The sequence below is a fragment of the Sus scrofa genome, chromosome 4 (assembly GCF_000003025.6).
Source record: "Sus scrofa isolate TJ Tabasco breed Duroc chromosome 4, Sscrofa11.1, whole genome shotgun sequence".
NCBI classification, from domain to species: domain Eukaryota; kingdom Metazoa; phylum Chordata; class Mammalia; order Artiodactyla; family Suidae; genus Sus; species Sus scrofa.
Window position 1 is genome coordinate 101,284,161 of NC_010446.5, and position 23,126 is coordinate 101,307,286.

The following is a 23,126-nucleotide window of genomic DNA, read 5'->3' on the forward strand; positions in this document are numbered from 1 at the left end:
TCATGGCCTCTAATTCATACACCACTAAGCAAATGACTGATCAGAGAGAGAAAAACAGGTCTTTCCAATGGACAGATCTCACAGGGCCCTCCAGAACAAAGCGTCCAATGCTCGAATGACAAGAGTGGTGGCAGGCAGTGTGGACACTCTCAGCCTCCTGCGGGGCTGTGCTAGGAAGCACACAGCAGGCACTAGGTGGTGCTCTTGGCGAAAGCTTTCCCCTGAATTGCATCAGGAGGAAATCATCAGACAACTGAAGGATGCAGACTTGTGAGCCAGACAACTGACTTGTCCTCTGCAAACCAGTCAATGTCCCCACAGTCAAAGACAATCACAAAAGGTGAGGAGACGTTTGGGGTTCAAAAGGACTCAAGAATTATAGTCACATAAACTTCTTAGTCCTTCGGAACCCCAAATCTCTCTTCTCCTCTTGGTTGTCTTCTTTGTGGAGACATGGACTGTTTGAAGACAGACAGGCCAGGTGTCTGGGCCACTGGCCTACATTCTGCAGCTGTCTGATAACTACCTCATGAAGACACTCAGGCGGAACACTTTCGGCAAGAACACTGCACAGTTAAGGGCGTCTGCTCCGACCACAGCCCGTGTGCTGACAAAGAATGTCCAGGTGGACATGGGGCCTTCTGCCAGCGGCTCCTGATGCCTGTGTGAGGAGGATGAATGTGGACAGGAGCAAGGGTGAAGGTCGCTCCAAACTGCAGTCCATCTGGGCCCTGGTCTCCTCATCGACTGATCACACCCAAGACTGGGAGGAGGCCGAGGACTGCGATTTCTCTCATGAGATCAGTCTTTTGGAGTAAAAACGGTGGGTGGAGGAGGTGATGGTTGAGATGCTGATTCTCAGGAGACGATCCCTCCAGTGTTCCTTTGGGGCTTCAACTTGATTGGCTGTTGTAGGTCTTTCTCATCAGGTGGAAAAGGAATCTTTTCTGCTGTGGTTTCTTGGGGTTGGGCAATAACTCTTCTTCGTTCTGGAAGTAACAGATACCTGTGAAACACAGAGAGAGGAGAGGAGGTGAGAGAGGACAGAAGAAAAATCAGTGAGAGTCTTTGCAGGGTCCTGCTGAGAGCTGAGCCTGCAGGGATGGCCACATGGTGACTGAGGCCAGGAGCAGGCTGGGCTCCTGCTGACACGAGGAGCTGAAGGCAGAGCCACAGGCTGGCTGGAGGGGAACGTGAGAGCCATGCCTTAGAAGTTCATCCAGCCTCTGGGGCAGAATCTAGGGACCCCTGTCCTCACCCCACCACTGCTTGCTGATAACCCAGCTCAGACCTGCTGCGGAGCCTTAGCCAGGTGCCCCCACCCAGTCCTCCGCAGCCACTGCACTCTTGAGGCCCCTTCCTCTGCACTGAAGGATGGCCTTCTCACCGTTCCAGGGATGGATGTGCTTAGCATCCCTCTCACACATTCCGAAACAAATTGCGCTCCAGAGCAGAGGGTCCTTGGTAGAGAAACACACCCTGTCCTACCTCTATGCCCCTGTCCTCTGAGGAGGAGAGGCAGCTACAGGGAGCGCCCTGCAATGGGAGACCCACTGGGGCTTCAGAATGTCTCCGATTCTCCTTCCACCTTTCATAGATGAGGACCTATGCTGCCAAGGAGCTGAGGAGTAGCTGAGCTCAGGTGGCCTGTTATGGACAACACGGACCCTAGAAGCCAGGCCACAGGCCCTTCCCACCCATTTGGAGGAAGAGAGAGGAAAGGCTCCCATCCGGAGAGGTCTACAGGCACTAGGGGCGGTTTGGTCAACCTCCTGGACAGGAAGAAGTCTTTACAGAGAAGCGCTGCTTCAGCAGAGCTACAGAAAGAAGGGAGTTTCTCTGAGCTTCTAAGTCATGTTCTTTTGTGTACTGTATCTGGTACTCTAAACACTGTGAGAAACTTGGATCCAAACACAGAGCTTGTATATCCAGCGCATCTATCTGCCTCTTTCTCTTTTCTCTTTTCCAAGCTGCACAAATAGTTCTGTGGAGAGAAGGCTAAGTCCATCACTGGCTGATATTCTGCTTTTCTATAAAGAAGCCACAAGTGGACCCTGCCATCCTGGGTACTGACATCCTACCAGATCCGTCGTGCTTTGAATCCTTAAATGTTTATTCACAGAGCTTTAAAAAACCCTGCTAAGCAAACCTCACCTGAAGGGAGAATTTCAATGGCTTGGTGTGCGCACCCATGTTAGATCCAGGCTCACCCAGTTTCTATCTGGAATTACATGATTTAGAGTTACTTACTAGGGCTAGACTACTTCACACCACTCCTTTTGCTTCTTTCCATCCCTTCCACCGAGAACTTCTTTCTCCCTGGCCCCACAGAGTTTCCGGTCATCCTTCTGACACTCTCATGGAAACCATCTGCCTTCTCAATTGGGTTTGTCTGAAGCAAGGTTCATCCTGTATTCTTTGTCTCTCCCTGAGTCGTCATAAGCTTGGTCCAAAGTTCATTCACTACAACGCTCTCCTAGATTCCCTGGTCTCAGATGCCCACTCAGGTCATGTTCTGGAATTTTACTGCACGTGTGGCAGGAGCAGGTGAGTCAAAGGGCAGGAGGTCTGAATGCCTGCTCCCCTCATGTCCTGAGCACTGTGACGACCGGGTGTCTACATCTTGGTTTGGCCAGCGTGCCAGGAGGGCGCCATCTACTGTCCTGCACCGAATGCCAGCTCCAGTGTGTCCCTCACAGGACTGCCCACCTGGCACTGAGGGGACCTGACTCCAGCCTGCCTAGCATTCCCACCTATGACGCGGTTCTTATGCAACTTTTGTAAGCAGGACCCTTTTTCTCACTTTCAGCCCTTCCTCATGCAAAAAGTTGAGCATGAAGGGTTTTCCTAGGTCCACGTTGCCAAAGGAAAGCCACATGCAAGTGAGTCGTTAAGACCGTGGTCCTGGATGCAAGAGGCAGTGGAGTTGGAGGGGGAGGGAAAGGAAGCTGAGGAAGCCAATTGTGTGTGTGATTTCCCGCAAAGCACCATGTATTCAGCAGCCTTAGAGATGCTGTTGGGATGAAAAGACCACAGGATCAGGCTTTCCTGGGGCTAAAAGTAGGACAGAGGGAACATCAGGCGAGCAGTCGCAGGGGCACGGCAGAGTCAGATGCAAACAAAAGACTGAGAGGCAAGGACCTGGCAGGGTGGCAGCCCCTGGAAAGCAGGAAAGACCACGCAGAGGGAGCCAGAGCTGTGGAGTCCACAAAGGAGGAAGCGAAAACCTAGTGGGAGACTGAGCTGTGGTGCATAAGGAGAAAGGGCATGGAGGAGCCTGAGAGGTGATTACCTCGGTAGCCTAAGCAAGGAGGCCAGGGAATCTGCAGGCCAGTCTCCACTTGCTGAACTGCAGTTTTCTTTGGATAATCTTCTCTTTCAGGAAACTTAAGGCATGAAGGCGGTGACACACGTGACACTCCTGCCTGCTGGCAGCTGAGCCCTCACCCTCCAGCTTGGGAGGGGTCTTCATTCCGATGGAAGCATCCAGACCCAGCTCTGAAGAGAAAACCACAGCCAACAGGATCCATCGTTACTCATGATCTTCCTGTGACTCCCTCCTCCACCCCCAGGGACCTCCGGTAAAGACAGTGTCCAGGGACATGAAGGGCCATCGGGAAGTGCGTGGTGAGGGAAGCCACTGGAGACATTTGGTACTTCTTTCCTTCTGTTGATACTCCTGATACTAGTGAGACTACCATGAGGCAGACATGCTCCCAAATGCCCAAAAGGTGTCGAGAACAATAACGTTGAGAAAAACAAAACGTTCCCAGGGAGAAAAGACCAAGACAAGGAAACCATGCCACACGCGGGTTGTACTTATTTGGCGGGATGAGAGTGTAGAGACCAAGCAAAGTCACAGGTGAAGGAAAAGCTCAGGACAGAAAAGCCCTGGGGAAGGCTAAACCTGGAAACAATGTTAAATGTGCATCAATACATATCATAGGGCATATGTATATAGATACACACACCCACATATACACACATCCCGTACACATATTGTTTAGACACACTCAGTCCCCACGAGGTATAGAAGGTGTGCTGATCAATGAAAACATCCACAAAGTGTGCATGGACATTAAACCAATGAGGCTGCTGACAGTTCATTCTAACAGCCTCCTGATGAGTTGAATTTGAAACAAAGAACGGAAACAAGAAGAAGGAGAGAGTGAAGGTCTGGTGGGTAGCATGAACTATGACATATGGGGGAGGAATCGAGGAGTATGAAAGTCAAGGGCATGGAAAGTATCCATTGTTGCAAAATCTTCTGTGAAGCCGGGACTGATGCTCAGGCCTCCGAGGAAAGTGAGCAGGAGAAAGAGTGACTCAGCCAGAGAGCTTGGGACTTGGCTGGGAATGTGGGAGGCCAAGGCCAAGAAAAAGAGAGGCAGGAGTGAAGAGAAGACAACTAGCTACCCCAGGACCTAATGGCACCTGTCAGGGCTACGCTTCCCCACACTCCCTGAGCACTTTCGAGGAGCCTCTCCAGGCTGCTCCGTGCTGCTCCTTCTCATCTCACCTCCACCTGAGAACCCGGGTCCCTCCTCATTCTCAGGTGAGGCCAACGCCTAAGGGACAAGCCGCCGGCACCCGAGGCTCCAGCTGGAGAGGTTGAGACTCCTGGAGGGTAAGGATGGCACATGCCCATCGACATGGAGGAGAGGGGTTGAAAAAATCAGATTGAGGAACGTTAAAAAATCCGAGAAGTGAATCCTGATGAGAAAAAAACTGACAGCTATGGATAAGAGTAAAGAGGTTGAGATAAATGAGGTGTTATCAAACAGACCGACTGGTACACTTCCCGATGAAGGTGGCTCTTTATTTTCAAAAGAGGGGGAAAAACACACAACTCTGTAGCCCATCTCCTTGGCCTGAACTCCCTATTCCCCTCTTCTCTCTTACCTCGGAAGAGTGGCCCTTGGTTCCCAGTATCAGTGTTGGCAGTAAAGCCCTGGATGTTGGAGGAAAGGCGGAGCCTGGCTTTGCCATCACCACGATCTAAATGCTGGCTGAGGGGCAGCTGCAGATCATTGGCCACCTGGGTGCTTGTCTGCAGCTGAGCTTGTGAACTTTGCATCTCTGGCCTTCCAAAACTCAAAGGCACTTTGTGACAATCCCCCCAGGTGTCACCTGAAAAGAATAACAGGTTCAGTAGCACCCATCCAAGGTTTCCTTCGCTAAGCCCTCCATGAACACCCATTTGTGATGACCCAGCCTAACAGAGAATCCACACAGTGACCCAGACAACACAGGCAGCCATCATGTACGGGAAGGAGATGCCATCTTTATGGCTATGCCTGGGGATGCGGAGAGGCCAGGGGCCAGGCTGTGATGTCCCTGAGACAATAAGCTGCCCACATGACCCGAGAGGGTTTGATTTGCAATAAAGTCACACCTATTATTCTCTGACTCATACCTCAGTCCCTCAGCCTAATGAGAAGGCCTGAGGGAGAAAGAGTTGTTGGTGTCTGCCCACAAGACTAAAAGACCAGGGGAAGAAGTATGGCCTCGAGCCTGCGGGTACTGGTAGAAAAGGGAGTTGGACAACGATAGGACATGGACAAAGCGAAGAGAACACCCCAATTCTGGAGCCTTCTCAACGTCCTTCTTCATAAGTGTTGGCGGCTCTTCTGCCTCCCCACACATGTATGTTCTGTTCCCACATGGGGTCGGCTAAGGGCCAAGGTCCTAGCAAGTATAAATAGTGTAGTACAGGCCGGAGTCCTGATACGAGCTAAGGCACAGAAGGGTTGCAGAACCAGAATTTGTGTCTCTTCAGGGAAGTCATGCGGTGCACAGTCCTGAGACCACACACCCCTCCAGGGGGGTCTGGGCCCTGAGTACTCACTGGTTGCATCGTGAGCATCAGGGACATCCATGTTCTCAAATGAGAGGGTGGCAGCACTCCTGTAAGGCCAGAAGGAGTCCGACAGGTCGGGAAGACCTGGGCAAGACCAAGCGCTTCCATCCAGTGAGTTCAGTGGGACACCACACTCTGCCATCGGCGGCAGCTCCCCGCGGAGCCTGGTGGGGGACGGAGGCCTGAGGATTCACCCAAGAGTGATCAGGAATCTTAGAGTCTATGTGGTTTGGATCAGATGATTAAGAGTGTGGCGAAGGCCGCCAAGGGGCTGGCTGACCCATTAGAGAGGGACAAACTGGGTGTGTATCTGGGGTGGGGGCAGAGTGTGTTTTTAGAGGGTCAGGAAATAGCGAGGACAGTCGGTCCTCAGTGCTCTGGCCAACGACAAGCTGATGAGGAGGAGACCGAATACCTCCATACGGTACAGTCATGACCCACAACACAGAGTGTCACGTAACAGTGGTGTCAGCCCTTCATTTCGATGGCACTGAAAGTGGGAAAGGGGTGGGAATGGGCCTACAGCATGGGGAGGGGGGTGGGGGGGCGCCTCTGGAATCCCAGGCATCTCAGGCCATCAAGGCCTCTGTCTCTCATTATGGTGGCAATAATATACTATCACTGTCAGTCTCCATTTCTTGCTATGAAACCTATGCCAACATGCTGATGCCAAACAGGCAGACAGCAGACGTGAGAGAACAAGTGAGTGCCACAGACCCCTGGGACATAGTTCACGTGGGTCACCTGACTGGGGGTCACTACCCTTGAGAGCATAACGAGAGACGGGAAACAACATGGGCGCCACCATGAGAGCAGAAAATGTCACACAACAGGAGAACTGCTGGTTGGCAAAGTGGAGGACACACATAGACCCAGCACTTTCTGCTTCTCCCTGGGTCAGAGGTCTGCAGATGTCATTACTGTATGAACAGCCCCACATAGACAAAATTACCTGGGGACAGGTGGCTCTGGTTCTTTCACCCCATTACGATCATGTGGGTTTTCTGCAAAGAAATTAACAGCACAGTTACTTTAGGCAGATCCCCTTAATTTGCTCCATCCTTTGCCTCACATTTGCAAGGGTCATAAATACACACAATGTGAAAACAGTCTATTGTGAGAGAAATATTCCCGGAGGCCCTAGACAGAGTGTCAAAAGAGGGCACTGAGTTTCCGTCTTGAGGCACCAGACAAACCTCCTTGGTAGGATAAGTCACCCTCACAGTTAGCTTATGTCCTGAGACTCTGCAAACAGCTAAACATAAATGTTTCCCCGCAGATCCTGGGGAACTTCCTCACTATGAACTCAGGGCTTGCTATGATATTCAGGCTTCTTCCAGCTGAAAGGCTTGTTAATGCATGAGATGAAGGACATGCTGAGCTTAGACGGACGAGTGGAATCTACACCCCAGCCAGTCCAAAGACTCTTCAGTGCTACAGAGAAACAGGGGCCTTTCTATTCCTAAGGTTGCAAATTCCAGGGCCCTTCCTCGCTTCAGAGACATGCACCAAAGTTGACAGTGGTGCTTATGTTCTGGTTCCAGAAGAGTCGGGACAAGGGAAGACAAATGAAAGGATGCAGACTCTAGGCTGGCAGACGTGAAACAGCGTTGTGACATTTCCAAAGATACAAGCAAGACTGGCAGCAGCCTCAGAGAGGGGTAGAAACTCAGGAGGCACATTGCTCAGGAATGACAATGGGAGCATTTCATGGGAGATGGGAGACTCACCCAAACTTAGGAGGCTTGAACGTTAGTTCCTGGCCATGGTGGCAGAGGTACATGTGAGTCTGGCAGGACTGCCTGGGGGCTAATTAATTGCCAGTGGCGCAAACATGACTAGAACTTGGACAAAATCATTACTTCATGGACTATGTCATTTTAAAGGCAATTGAAGGGGAAAAAAATGAAAAGCATTACAGAGAAACAAAAGCTAAGAGATTTTAGCACCAGCAAGCAAGCTTTAAAGGCAACTGCAGTGCCAGGTTCTTCCAAACATTATGTCAGCATACAGTCTACCCGAGGGGATTATTCCTATCAGACTAGGCAAACAAAGAACATGCAGGCTACCTGGGGGACCAGCTGGAATTTCACCCTCTGCAGCAGGAGAGCAACCACAGGCTCCATCCAGAGCAGACCCCTTTTTCTGTTCATCAAATGCCAGTTTTCCATCACTGCAAGGCGGGTAGCAGTCAGAACCTTCCTGCTGAATGCAAGGAGCCAAAACAGCTTCATCTGGGAACGCCTGGAGCACTTCCTCCTTTGCAACCTCCTGCAACTCCGCGCTGTGCCAGATGCGGAGGGGAAGACGGAAAAGTAAACTCAGAGGAGGTTTTCTAGCTCCTGTTCAGGGGAGGCATAGGGAGCAGACACAGAGAGCAAAGCGGCAGTCTTCTTCCAGAAGGGAGAAACCACTCTCCTAGATGTGAGGCGGAGTGTGGCTGCCATGGGGAGGGAGAGAGAACAGCACAGGCTCGGGGTTCTGGCCCCACAACCAGCTGCTGGAGGAGAATGACCTCTCCCTCAGGCCACAGTCAGGACCCCAGCACACACAGAGGACTGAAATCCTGGCTCCCTCGGTTTTGCAGACCCTGTGTGGAACTGAGTGTACACTGTCCGAGTGAGTACGGCTCTGGAGGAAATACAGACTGCAGGACCTATTTTATCCAGAGCATGCTACAATATGAAAGGTTTTCCAGGTTCTTCCCCAGCCTCCCAACACTGACTAACATGCTGATGCCAAAAGGACTCAAAGCAGATGTGCGTCTCCCCCGGGTTTAACCCCCCAGGAGAGGACTGGTGATTGCAGGATTTCTTGTGTTTGACTCTTTCACCTGCGGCTACTCACTGTGCATCACTAACCTTGAGGGATTAAGAAACGGAAACCCATGGGAGTTCCTGTCGTGGTGCGGCAGAATCCAATCTGACTAGGAACCATGAGGTTGTGGGTTGGATCCCTGGCCTTGCTCAGTGGGTTAAGGATCTGGTGTTGCCCCGAGCTGTGGTGTAGGTCACAGACACGGCTGGGATCTTGCGTTGCTGTGGCTGTGGCATAGGCTATGGACTACAGCTACAGCTACAGCTACAGCTCCCATTAGACCCCTAGCCTGGCAACCTCCAAATGCCATGGGTGCGGCCCTCAAAAGACTGAAAATAAAATAAAATAAAGAAATTGAAACCCGTACCACTATCCCAAGGGAAATAGACAACTTTGTTACCAAAGGAGATATTTGACTGTTGCCTGAAGGGATGAAAGAGTTATTTTATACTGAGCAATTTCTGGTGTTCCCTGCGTCTGAGGTCTCCTGGTATCAGTACCGACATTCACAGCCCTCAAAGCTTCAGAGTTACCTGGGGGGCAGTGGCTCTTGTCCATCCACTTCCTCATGACCATTCTGATTTTCTGCTAAGAAATTCAGAGACAATATGTCACACGAGTTAAGCACTGCTCACACTTGGCAACTCAGTGCACACACCGACCACAACGACATTAATATTCTCAGTGTCAGAACAGAGTACCTCGGCAGAGATGATCCGGGACACTTCAGTGAAGGCTTAGGAGAATTAGCACTGCGGCCAGACCCATTAGGGAATCGCCTCCTGATCTGGAAGAACCTTCTCCCAGCATCCTCTCTGCTGAGGCTATACAGATGGCTAAGAGAGTGGATTTCCCCCAGAGATCTTAGAAAATGAGCTGAGGTATGATCTAGAATTGTTTCTACACTACTCGTTCGTCCCAATGGATAATGTAGTTGTTGATGGCTTAGAGGAACTTATACGTGAGACTAGAGGGATGGATGGATTGTGTCAACTCTCCAATGGAAAGGAGTACTTGGTGCTACACAGAAACAATGGCCATGCAAGGCTGGACGCACTACCTTCATGGAAACATTCAAGGAAGGCAGGGGGAGAGGGGACTCTGTCTGCATTTCAGATGACTGCTGAGCTAAGACACGCCAACACAGAGACCGTGGAGACGGGGGCTCAGAGCAGGGAAAGCAGGGAACCCTCGTCTCCTCACACACAGTCAGGTCTGCCCTTGGGTCCGCACAGGGATAGAAAGGCCAGGACCTCCTACAGCATGAAAACTTAGATCATTACAGGGGACAACACACATGTGCCCCAAACTAGGTCTGACAGTCACTTCCTGAGGATGTCCAGCTGGGCTGAGTGAGACTTTGTCACACCTGACTGGGGTCCATTGGCCTGAAAGTGGGTCCAGGTGGACAGAGGCATGACCTCGACCTAGGAAGGGATGAAGGCTCCCTGACCTAACCTGGTGTTTGGGTCTCATAATCCATCTTTTCCCCTGACTCGAACCGACATATATCTACAGGGTCTACCTTCGAAGAAGACCTTGCTCAGTCTAGACGGGTTGTGGGGAACAAAGAATAAGCAGGCTACCTGGGTGAGGGGTTGGAACGTCATCCTCTTTGGCGTGGGAGCCAGCACAGGCTCCATCTGCAGCAGGGCCAACTTTTGGCTCATCAGATGCACATGTGCCATCACCCGAAGGCTGGGTGCAGTCAGACCTTTCCTGGACCACTGAAGGGGTCGAAATGCATTCATCCTGGGATTCCTGTAGCACCTCCTCCTTTGCAACCTCCTGCACTTCCACGCTGTGCCAGGTGGGAAACGAATGACGGAACATTAAACTAAGAGGGACAGACACCAAGCTGTCCCGGGTGGTCGCAGGGGAGGCACAGGGAGTGGTCCCAGAAAGCAAAAGGGCAATATCCTTAAAGAAGAAGGTAACTGTGCTGCTGTGTGTGAAGGGCAGTGTGGCTCCACAGGTTGGGAGGCAGAGAGACCAGCACGTGCTCCCTGCCCTGGCCACACATCGTCTGATGAGGAAGGACACTCAGCCATCCCAGTGTGGGGCTTTCCGGAACATGAGCCACACATGAACTACCACACCAGGTGCTGGCACCATGTGCCTGAGTCGCATGATATTCAACATAAAGCAGCCATGGGAATTCACCTACTATTGCAAAACAGACTCCCAGAGATGTTATGCCTTCTTTTAGGAACAGAAAGCCCTCTAAGGCATCTTATTAGAACGACTGTCACATGACAAGTACATTTGGGACATCTGGATAATTTTGTTAGTGTTACATTTTTCAAGTTATTTACTTTTAGTTAAATTCCTCCCAGTGACCCTAGACAGCTTGGTGGGAAGAGATATTTTTCACTCCCTGGAGTTCATGTAGGAGAGGCTAGATATTCCCTGTGTGCACAGGAGATCCTAAGGGCAGTGCATTGCCTTGGGTCACACACACAGGTGCCACAGAGACAAGACACAGGCGAGCCCGAGTGGGAGGAGGGAAGGAAGAAAATTCAGTCTGCACTTTGCTTCTCCTGGCATCTGGCATCTGTGACTCTCTTGACCTCACTTACTCTTCTTCCTGGGACCTCTCCATATTTTATCTCCCCATGACCACATCCTGACAGGTGCTGTTACCTGGGGGTGAGTGCTGCTGCTTCGTCGTCGTCCTCCTTCTCGTCTTCATCACTCTCTGTAAACAAATTCAGAACTCCCCAGTCAGCTTCTGCCCACTTCTCCCACGACAAACACAAGCACTCATGTGGCCATGGAGCCATACATATCTATGTGAGAGTTAGGATAGTGGTGATGGTCTAACGCATTGTCTTTTAGCAATTTCCGTGCCTCCAAAGGGCTGGATCACCACGTCATCAGGCAAACATTGCAGTTGTCTCTTCTTCCTTATGTCACGGCACTGGTGTCCAGCTTCCATCTCAACCTGTACAACGGTATCATCCCTCCTGCCACAAATTCACCATAAACTCCTGCTCTGTATTTTTTGGCAGCTCTCACAAGATCCTCTCCTTTCTACAAGGAGAGGAAGAACCACCAAACCCCACATCCTTCCATCTGGGGACATCACGGGCTCATCAAGTGGGCTTGTGTGTGTGGTATCAAGGGAAATTCTCTCCATGGAATGTGCTCCACCCTAGACAGCTTTCCCAGCACCAAGTTCATCAAGTACATCAAGGACCTTCTCCAACCCCTCACACGAAGGGGCCTTCATTTTTCTCAACTATATTTGTTCACATCCCCACATTTCATCACTAAGGCCACCATCGAGTGATCGATCCGTTATACAGATGAGGAAACAGGTATCCGGAGAGGAACAGTCCGTCACTCAGTCCCAGTTCTAAAGGCAGCACTCAGGCTGGAAGCAGGCAACTGTCACACGTAGGCCAGGGCTCCTTTCCCTCCACAGGCTGCCTCCTGTCGCAGCCTCCTTTCTGTGCTTTATCCCTGGGTGCATGCTGCCTCCTGCACGAAGGCCCTCGTCCATCAAGGAGGAGGCAGAAGAGTCGGAATACTCTTTCCCCTACCCTATGCGTTTGTTTCCCCTCTGTCCTCACCCTCAGCCCGTCCTAGTCCTACCACAGCCCCTAATGGGCCATGAAAACCGAACAGCTCTAAAAAACATTCCTAGTGAGCAGCTCCCTGGGGGCCCAGTGGGTTAAGGATCTGCTGTTGTCACTGCTGTGGCACGGGTTCAGTTCCGGGCCCAGGAATACCAAAGTCTGCAAGCACAGCCTACAAATCCCCAAAACATGCCTAGTGAGGTGTGAAGACTCTTGGGGACCATGGAGCTGCCCAGTGCAATCGGGGTCCGTGGCCCCCTTACCTGGGCTGAACTTGCGGGCGAGGTGCTCTGCCAGCCTGTGTCCCTCAGTCAGCTGCTCTCGCAATTCCTGCCCCTGGTCCTTGTCAAGGTCTTTGTGGGTGAGGAGGTCGGTGAGGTGCTGAACGAGCAGGACACAGTCATCCCTCCCTTCCTTCACCTTCTGCCGTAACTGGGTCAGCTCTCTTGCCTGAGCGTGAATCAGGACATCCAATTCCCTGAGGGGGCACACAGGTACAATTTGAAATCCCAGAGACATGGACCACACACTCTTAGGGCATTTGATGCTCCCTGGCATCCCCAAGGAGCTCTCGATGCAGAAGTCTGACACCTAGGGGGTGACCTTTCTGGGGCAGAGAGAAAGGGGGACGGACAACAAAGGCGGCCTCTGGAACAGCCAGAGCTCCCCTGAGAGTCCTTGACATCCCATTCCTCGTGTTCTTCTGGGAACAACCCCAGTGTCCTCCTACACCTGCTTCATGGAGAGGGCGCTCCAGGTCTTCCCTCAGCCATGCCCGTTTCCACACGAAAATACACATCAGGCACTGGCAGGCACTGACACAAAGCCAGACACCCGGTGTGGACAGTCCGGCTGGTGTGAATTTGAAAGACCAAGAGAATGCCAGGGTCCAGGATGGAGGCCAAGCTCGAGTCAGTCAGGAGGGGATTATGAGGGAAGGGAAAGGAGGTTGGGATCACAAAACACTGCAAATGGACAAAATGCTCCTGAGCCATTCATTTGATTTGAATTTGGTGAATTTCACGTGCTGTGATTTCAAATCAATAATTTGTTTTAATAGCAGAGCTGGAGTTTCCTGATAGCCTTTGGTTAACTCTCTGGAATTGTCACTTTTGTGGCTCAAATTTCTGCTGCTGTGCTGGGATTACTTTGCTTTTTTAAGAAAGAACAAAGATGGATGTGTATTTGTTTTACAATGTTGTGTGAGTGTGTGCTGAACAGCAATGTCACTCAGTTATACATATGTTATGATTCCTTTTCATAGTCTTTGCATATGCTGTGCTATACAGTAGGATCCTGGGGTATATCTGCTTTCATATATTTTATTTTAAAACATTTTTAAAGGAAAGTATGATTGATTTACACATGGTGCTGGTTTGATTCCTGGGATGGGAACTTCCCTATGCCTTGAGCATGACCAAAAGAAGAAAAATTAAAGACAAAAAAAAGCATGGGAAGTTCCTGTCATGGCTCAGTTAAAAATGAACCCAACTAGTATACATGAGGTTGCAGGTTCGAGCCCTGGCCTCATTCAGCTTGGTAAGGATCTGGCGTTTCCCTGAGCTGTGGTGTAGGTTGCAGACGTGGCTCAGATCCAGGGTTGCTATGGCTCTGGCGTAGGCTGGTGGCTAAAGCTCTGATTCGAACCCCCTAGCCTAGGAACCTCCAGATGCCACAGGCATGGCTCTAAAAGTCAAAAAAAAAAAAAATCATGTTAAATGAGGCTCTGAATAACAACTGTACTCCATACTTCACCAGTGGCTGTTCTCTGATTACGTCATGAGTATCTGTGCCTGGGTGCCTGCCATGAGCAGTTCGGTCCTCTCCTGGCCCAGTGTCACTCCTGGCCCCACTTCACAGAGGCCTAGACCTTCCACTGGCCTCCCTGCACAGAACCCTCCTTACCGGAACCTCTTGGCCAGCGCTGGATCCTCTGCCAGCCTCTCTGCCAGCTTCACCACCTTAAACTCTAGCTTCTCCCCCAGCACGGATTCAATGATGTCTCTGTGCCCTTCACACTCTGCAAAAACAGAGACGCTGCCTCAGGGGGAAGCTGGACACGCGGCTGTGGTCACTGCCTTCAAGGGAGGAGGCAGAGTCCATCCCAAGGGCAGGTGTAAGCCCGTTACCAGGCTCTACGCAGGGATTTCCACATCTGATTCCTCGGGCTCCCAACTGCACGGCCTTCCAGTCCTCCCCATTTTAGAGCTGAGGAAAGACAAGCTCCAAGGCACAGAAAGGAACGAGACAAGATTAACTGCTGTTTGGCAAGGTCAGAATTCACACACCCCCAGACTGACCCTCAATCAAGGGCCACGTTCCCAGGACTTGTTCCCTCTGAGGTGAGACACGGAGCAGGGGCCTGAGGGGCAGTTCCTTGGTGCCTCAGTTCTCCCACCCTCTGCCAACTGAGGGAGAAAGAGCCACCTCTGCCTGCCCTGGATTGTGGTCAGAATGAAATTCATTTTGACAAAGGGGAGAGAAGATCAAGTCTGGAGAGTGTTTCGTTTCCTAGAAGGAAGCCAGTGACCACTCATCGCTTGGTTGCCCCCGACCCCTAGGACGTACGGTATTTCTGCAGCTGGTTGGCCAGGGAGTAGGCAGTAGCTTCGGATACAAGGAATTTCTCCCTGAGGTCTCGGAAGTCCTGCTTGCTCTGGGCCAGCTGCCGCTGAAGCTCCTGGTTCTCTCGCATGAGTTTGTGTTGTGCCCTCAAGTCTGATGAAGGGCCAAGAGACACTGCCATGGTGACACGTGGCAGGAGAGCCAGGGCCTGGGGAGAAGACACCCAGCACAGGGTGGATTAAAGCACGAGGAATCCCATAGGCTGAAGCGGGAATGAGGGATGAGGAAAACTGGAATTCTTAACTTACCATTGGGCACACCCGAATCAACACCCCACAACACCGGAGGGTCTGTATCCACAGAAACCAAGTTCAAGATGCTAGAGCTCAGAGCCCAGGACCCTGCCTGTAGCTCAGATGGGGCCTGGCGTGAGGAAGGGGGACCCAGGGTGCCAGGGAACTGTCTGGAGTTGCCACAACAGAACTGGAAGGTGGGGGGAGGGTTGATGGAATCTTGGGGGCCCCTGGATTCAGAGGCCTAGGCCATGCTGATACACAAGGCTGCCTGGTGCCTTGGGAAGGTCGCCAGCCATGGGGACACCCCCTCAGCAGCCACACTTCATAGGTGTCTGCACTTGTGCTAATACCACTGCGCTAGCTTCCTCCCTCCAAAACACATCTGCGCAGAGCTCTCATCTTCACTCTCCTCTGTTTACCCAAAAATCAAGACACAAGTAGTTTCCCAACATGTCCTATTGTCTTAAGGGCTCTCACGAAGTCCCCCCACCTTCTCTGGAAATGTTAACACATTCTAAATCTCTTCCACCAGTGAAAGACATCAAACGTTTAGACTGTCATGAAGTTCTTCCTTGGGCTTCCCCAATGTGATCTGTGACATAAACGTGTAGGACAAAAGCTGAGTATAATGCTAAGGGAAGGAATAATTAGTAGAAGTATTCTGTCCCGATTCAGTGCTCTTTTTGCTGCATCTCTGTGTTATGTCAGAGTCCTCTCTTCACTGGGGCAGCCTGTTGGCTTTTGGATAATCCTAACAACCCAAACTTCGGAGATCCCAGGCCAGGGATCAAACCTGTGGGTCAAGGCTGTTCTAAGCTCTACTGTACCTCCTCATTCCATTCCAGACAGGGAACACTGCAGGGGCTGGTCCTGGCCAAGATGTTGCCAAGGCTGCTTTTAGATGCAAACTAGCCAAGGTCAAGGTTTGGGGATGGCTGTTCAAAAGACTCTTGTTCCTCTCCTATTCCTTCAATTATGAACATGACTTCTTTCTAGAAATGGCGGGTGGGGAATATTTATTTGGGAACATCTTATCTGTCCCCTGCCAACTGTATTCTGTCCATAACTACACAGTGGACAAAGGAGGGACAAAGTCAGGTATGTTCCCAGCACCTAGTATAGTTAAAGGGATCGTATCTAATCCTATGAACTATCTGAATAATCATAAGTTATTTTCCTTATGAAGAAAATCTCAGCGGTTATAAAATTTCCCCAGACCACACATTTGGTGAGGAAAGCATTGTGCATTAGAAACCATTTCTCTTGGGCATTAAAACCCACCTTCTCCCATTATAGTCAACAGAATGACAGTACTTTTAATGGAGATGAGGTCTGTGATGGTCGTTCCGGGGTGATTTTCCCAACAGGGCCGTCTGTCATTTAATATGAGTTGAACTTTTAAATTTCCTTATCTTTTCTCTTAAGTATACTCTGTAGTGTTTGCTCTGCTCAGTCACTTTGGTTTTCTTCTCAACGCATCCTTATTATTTACACGGTGAATATCTGTTACCCATTTGCTGCCATCTGTCACTCTTTTTGTCTTTGTCACCCCCCTTCCTTAATGCCATCCCTTCTACACTGACATATAAGTTACTAGAACAAAAACACACACAACTTATGAGCACAGCTCAGTACACTCAACATGCTGTATCCATTGTGGAATCACCACCCAGATCAAGAGACTACACCTCCACCATTCCCAAACTTCTCCCGTGCTACCTACCAGTCAATTCCCATCTTCCACAGACAAACAGGGCCGGAATCCTCTCCCCACAGTGAGTTTTGTTTATTCTTGCATGTCACTGAATTGTAAAGATGCAGGAGGGTCCCTTTCTGTGTATTCTTTCAACCAATTTTGAAACAAATCATTACTTCACATACCATGTCAATTTAAAGGCAATTGAAGGGGAAAAAATGAAAAGCTTTACAGAGAAACAAAAGCTAAGAGAATTTAGCACCTGCAAGGAAGCTTTAAAGGCAATCCCTGGCCTCTCTCAGTGCGTCAGGGATCCAGCGTTGCCTTAGCTGTGGTGTAGGTCGCAAATGTGGCTCAGATCCCGTGTTGCTGTGGCTGTAGTGTAGCCTCGCAGCTGTAACTGCAATTCGATGCCTAGCCTGGGAACTTCCACATGCTGTGGCTGCGGCCCTAAAAAGCAAATAATAATAATAATAATAATAATAATAGTAATAATAATAATAGTAGTATTAATAACAACAACAATAAAATGGTTGTACTAAAAAAAAGAAAAAAAAAACCACCCTCTTATATACCGAGCATTGACTGTCATAAAGACAGGTAATACATTTTTCAAGATATCTAGAACACTCATAAAATTTATACATATATGAAGCCATCATAAAATCTTAGTGTAGTTTCAAAGAATCAGTGTCATATGGATAGTTATCTCTGAACACAGCACTATCATATTAGAAACAAAAATTAAAATCTAATCTATGTAGTGCAGGTTTGATACCTGGTCCAGGACATTCCACATGCCACAGGGAAAAAAAGTTAAAGGCTTAAATTGCAGCAGAATCAATAACCTAAGCATTAAAAAAATTTTATTGAAGTATGGTTAATTTACTATGTTGTGCTAGTTTCAGGTGTGCAGCAAAGTGATTCAGTTATACATATGCACATATATTTTTTCAGATTCTTTTCAATTACAGGTTATCACAAGATAAAAAAATTATTTTACTGTGCTATGCAGTATGTCCTCATTGTTTATTTTATATATAGTAGTGTGTTTATGTTAATCCCAAACTCCTAATTTATCCATTCCCACCCTGGCTATCCCCTTTAGTAACCATAAGTTTGTTTTCTATGTCTGTGAGTCTATTTCTATTTCATGAATTAGTTCATTTGTATAATTTTTTTAGATTCTACATTCAAGTGATATCTTGATATTTGTCTTTACCTGGCTGACCTCACTTAGGATGATAATCTCTAGTTGCATCCATGTTGCTACAAATGGAATTATTTCATTCTTCTTATGGCTCAGTAATATTCCACTGTGTGTGTGAGTTGTGTGTGTTTTTATATGCATCTTCTTAATCCATTCATATGTCAATATACATTTAAGTTGCTTCCATATCTTGGCTACTATAAATAGGGCTACTATGAACATTGGGTGCATGTATCTTTTCAAATTAGAGTTTTCTCCAGATACATGCCCAAGAGTGGGACTTCAGGATCATATGATATCTGTATTTTTAGTTTTTAAAGGAATACCCCTCCATAGTGACTCTTCCAATTTACATCCTCACCAATATAGTAGGAGGGTTCCTTTTTCTCCACACTCTCTCCAGCATTTAATATTTGAGGACTTTTTGATGATGACCATTCTGACCAGAGTGAGGAGATAGCTCATTACATTTCTCTATAATTAGTGATGTTGAGCATTTTTCATGTGTCTATTGGCCACGTGTATGTATTCTTGGAAGCAATGTCTATTTAGATCTTCTGCCTATTTTTTGATTGGGTGGTTTCTTTTAATACTAAGCTATGTGAACTCTTGGTATATTTTGGAAATTAATCCCTTGTTGGTCACCTTGTTTGCAAATATTTTCTCCTATTCTATAGGTTATCTTTTCGTTTTTTTTATGGTTTCCTTTGCTGTGCAAAAAGCTTTTAAGTTTAATTAGGCCCATTTGTTTATTTTTATTTCCATTAGGAGGTTGGATCAAAAAAGATATTGCTGCAATATATGTCAAAGAGTATTCTGCCAATTTTCCTTGAGGAGTTTCATAGTATCTTGTCTTACATTTAAGTCTGTAATCCATTTTGAACTTAGTTTTGTATATGGTGTTAGAGAACATTCTGATTTCATTCTTTTATATGTAGCTGTCCAGTTTTTCCAGCACTACTTACTGAAAAGACTGTCTTTTTTCCATTGTATATTCTTGCCTCCTTTGTTGTATATTGATTGATCATAAGTGTGTGGGTCTATTTCTGGTATTTCTATCTTGTTCCATTGATCTATATGTATGTTTTTTGTGCCAGTACCATATTGTTTTGATTACTCTATATTCTCAGTATAGTCTGAAGCCAAGGAGCCTGAATCCTCCAGCTCTGTTTTTCGTTCTCTAGATTGCTTTGGCATAAGCATTTTTTTAAAGAAATTAGACAAAAAACTATAGGCTAAATCCAAAGAAATAAAAGGTAGGAAATAATCAAGACAAGCAGAAATTAATGAAATAACTAAAAGAAGGTAATGAAGACAGTTAAATTAAATTATAGAGAAGGCACAACTAACAAGTATTAGGGAAATTAGGGTGTTTTGGAAGATACAGTAGATTAAACATGATGAATATAAACAAATTTATTCTAATAAGTTTGAAAAAAATCAGGCCTAGATGCCATAACAATACGCTGAACTTTAAAAAGAACAAGTAGTGCCAATTATAAACCTGCAACAATTAAAAATAAAACACTCTTCAACGCAGTATATGAGTCTAATATAACTTTTTTTCTATTTGGCCTTGCCCAAAGCATGCAGAAATTCTCAGGCCAGAGACTGAATCCATGCCACAGAAGTGACCCAAGTAGGATTCCCCTTTCTCCACACCTTCTCCAGCATTTGTTAGTTATAGACTTATTAATGATGGCCATTCTGACCAGTGTGAGATAGTACCTCATTGTAGTTTGATTTGCATTTCTCTAATAATCAGTGATGTTGAGCATTTTTTCATGTGCCTACTGGCCATCCATATGTTTTCTTTTTTTTTTTTTTTCCATATGTCTTCTTCGCAGAAATGTCTATTTAGGTCTTCTGCCCATTTTTTTTTTTTTTTGATTGTTTGGGGTTTTTGTTGTGGTTGAGTTGTATGAATTGTTTGCATATTTTGGAGATTAAACTCTTGTTGGCTGCATCATTTGAAACTATTTTCTCCCATTCTATAGGTTGTTTTTTCATTTTTTTAATGATTTCCTTAGCTGTGCAAAACTTGTAAGTTTGGTCAGGTCCCATTCATTTATTTTTGTTTTTATTTCTATTTCCTTGGGAGATTGACCTAAGAAAACATTTGTGTGGTTGATGTCAGAGCAGGTTTTGCCTATATTCTCTTCTAAGAGTTTTATAGTGTCATGTCGTCTGTTTAAGTCTTTAAGCCATTTTGAGTTTATTTTTGTGCATGGTGTGAGGGTCTGTTCTAGTCTCATTGATTTACATGCAGCTGTCCAGTTTTGCAAGCACCACTTTCTGAAAAGACTCTCTTTTTCCCATTTTATATTCGTGACTCCTTTGTCAAAAATTAACCGACCATAGGTATCTGCATTTATTTCTGGGCTCTCTATTCTTTTCCACTGATCCATATGTCTGTTTTTATACCAGCACCACACTGTCTTGATTACTGTAGCTTTGTAGTATTGTCTGAAGTCTGGGAGAGTTGTGCCTCCTGCTTTATTTTTTTTTTCCTCAGGATTCCTTTGGCAATTCTGGGTCTTTCATGGTTCCATATAAATTTTTGGATTATTTGTTCTAGTTCTGTGAAAAATGTCATGGGTAATTTGATAGAGATCACATTAAATCTATAGATTGCTTTGAGTAGTATGGCCTTTTTAATGATATTAATTCTTCCAATCCAAGAGCATGGAATATCTTTCCATTTCTTTGAATCCTCTTTAATTTCCTTGATTAATGTTTTATAGTTCTCAGCATACAAGTCTTTCACCTCCTTGGTCAGGTATATTCCAGGTATTTAATTTTTTTGTTGCGATTTTAAAAGGTATTTTTCAATATTCCTTTTCTAATATTTCATTGTAAGTATACAGAAATGCAACCTATTCCTGAATGTTTAGTTTGTATCCTGCTACTTTGCTGAATTCATTGATCAGCTTGAGTAGTTTTTGTGTAGAGTTCTTAAGGTTTTCTATATATAGTATCATGTCATCTGCATATAGTTACAGTTTTACCTCTTCTCTTCCAATTTGGATACCTTTTATATTTTTTCATTGTCTGATTACTGTGACTAGAACTTTCAAGTACTATGTTGAAAAAAGTGAGAAAAGTGGGCATCCATGTTTTGTTCCAGATTTTAGCAAGAAGACTTTCAGCTTTTCTCTGTTGAGTTTTATATTCACTGTGGGTTTGTCATAAATGACTTTTATTATGTTGAAATATATTCCCTCTATAGCCACTTTGGTAAGAGTTTTTATCAGTAATGGATGTTGAATTTTGTCAAATAATTTTTATGTATCTCTTGAGAGGATCATATGGTTTTTGACTTTTTTTGTTTATGTGATATATTACATTGATTGATTTGTGTATGTTGAACCATCCTTGTAAACTTGGGATGAATACCACTTGGTTGTGGTGTATGATCTTTTTTATGTATTGTAGTATTCTGTTTGCTAAAATTTTGTTGAGAATTTTTGTGTCTATATTCATCAGAAATATTGACCTATAATTTTCTTTTTTGGTAGTATATTTGTCTGGTTTTGGTATTAGGGTGATGGCTTCCTAGAATGTCTTTGGGAGTGTTCCTTCTTCAATATTTTTGGAAAAGCTTAAGAAGAATGAGTATAAGTATAAGTAATGTTTGGTATAACTCTGAAGCCATCTGGTTTAGGACTTTTGTTTGTAAGGATTTTTTTATTACATATTTAATTTCATTTCCAGTTATCAGTCTGTTCAAATTATTTCTTCTTGATTCATTTGTATTGGGCTGTATGTTTCTAGAAAGTTGTCCATTTCTTCCATTTTGTCAAATTTGTTGGCATATAATTGTTCAGAGTATTCCCTTATGGTTTTTTGTATTTTCGCATTATCAGTTGAGATTTCTCCTTTTTCATTTCTTATTTTATTTGGGTCCTCCCTCTCTCTTCTTGGTGAGTCTGGCCAGAGATTTGTCAATTTTTTTTACCCTTTCAAAGAACCAGCTCTTGGTTTCATTGATTTTTTTTTCTATTGCTTTTTTTTTTTTTGCATCTCTATGTTATTGATTTCATCTCTGATCTTTATTATTTCCTTTAGAGAAGTTAATTTTTAAAAATGAGCCATCTTCTTTTTCTAATGAGTCTATATTAAAGAAATGATAGTAAATACTGCTAGGAAAGTTGTAGGAAACTGCAATTTTTATAGCTGTGCTGGCTAATAGGGCAGCTTGTAGCAACATGAGGCTATTTAAATTTAATTATAATTAGCTAAAATAAGTTTGATAATCAGTTGCCTTGTCACAATAGCCACATTTGATAGGTCAGTAACTACAGATGGTGAGTGGCTATAGTATTGGACTATATTAACATTTCTGTCTTGCAAAACCTTCCATTGAACAGAATAAAGACATCAGCAAAATGGTGGAATAGGAAGTGCTGACACTCCTTCTTTGACTACAAGCCAGCAAAATACCTCTGTGAGAAATCCAGAAACCAATGAAAACATTATCACACCCTGCATGAGAAGGAAGCCATCTTTTGAAAGTTGGATATGGAATTTGCAATTCTACCCACTTTCTCTCAACAGAGGTTCTCTCCACCACCCCTGATACACAAACACACATGATGCAGCACACTTGGGAGGAAACCCTTAGCTCCCACCCTCACCTTGGGAAAGGAAAGGAGCAGAACATAAGTACCAGTGACTTTCAGGAGGCAGTCCAAGGGACAAGTGTCTGCCTTGCCTATACTCCAGTACAGTATTAAGGGTGCCAGGTTGAGGGGTTTCAGAACAAAGATATAAACCATGCATCAGGGTGTGCAGCCCTATGGACAGAAACTGGATGGAGCCCCAGTATGGTGATTTACTACAACACCAGACAGGCTTCAATGTTGCAGTGGGAGCTCCTGTGTAGAAACTGGCAATTCTCTTCAAAAAGATTGCATATAAAAGCCCAGAAAGGACACAGAGACATTTTACACTAAGTGCACGTGCCCACTCATGTGCACGCGTGCGCGCACACACACACACAGAGAAAGACTTGAGAGGTCTCCAGAATGTCTTGTCTGACTGAGTGAAGAAAGTCTGACCTGTATGAAACCAATCTGGGAGTGCTGGCTGATTCTTTGTA

The 23,126-nt window shown here is 46.4% G+C and overlaps 1 protein-coding gene across 3 annotated transcripts; it reads right to left on the minus strand.

The window, feature by feature from the left end:
* On the minus strand, positions 963 to 16,895 carry LOC102159652 (neuroblastoma breakpoint family member 6). 3 transcript variants are annotated; one of them, XM_021090710.1, is made up of 13 exons: positions 16,843 to 16,895; positions 14,827 to 15,031; positions 14,164 to 14,278; positions 12,522 to 12,736; positions 11,321 to 11,375; positions 10,264 to 10,478; positions 9,211 to 9,262; positions 7,930 to 8,144; positions 6,813 to 6,864; positions 5,849 to 6,042; positions 4,903 to 5,130; positions 3,293 to 3,498; positions 963 to 1,006 (listed from the first exon to the last, which is right to left on the minus strand). In XM_021090710.1, the coding sequence occupies exons 2-12, from the start codon at positions 15,002 to 15,004 to the stop codon at positions 3,302 to 3,304; spliced, it is 1,716 nt and encodes a 571-aa protein (XP_020946369.1). In that variant the 5' UTR covers positions 15,005 to 15,031; positions 16,843 to 16,895; the 3' UTR covers positions 963 to 1,006; positions 3,293 to 3,301. The 3 variants fall into 3 exon arrangements, with proteins under 3 accessions (XP_020946369.1, XP_020946370.1, XP_020946368.1); XM_021090711.1 differs by having other exon boundaries at positions 5,849 to 6,024; positions 9,211 to 9,265; XM_021090709.1 differs by having other exon boundaries at positions 9,211 to 9,265.

What these genes read in the sequence shown, in the direction of transcription:
- LOC102159652 (XM_021090709.1), bottom strand. Translation starts at nt 15,004, where the DNA reads ATGGCAGTGTCTCTTGGCCCTTCATCAGACTTGAGGGCACAACACAAA. An exon ending in CGTTCCAACCCCTCACCCAG is followed by an intron (nt 9,266 to 10,263) that starts GTAGCCTGCTTA and finishes TGAATTTCTTAG; the next exon opens with CAGAAAATCAGAATGGTCAT. An exon ending in CCAAGGGCCACTCTTCCGAG is followed by an intron (nt 3,499 to 4,902) that starts GTAAGAGAGAAG and finishes TTTTCTCTTCAG; the next exon opens with AGCTGGGTCTGGATGCTTCC.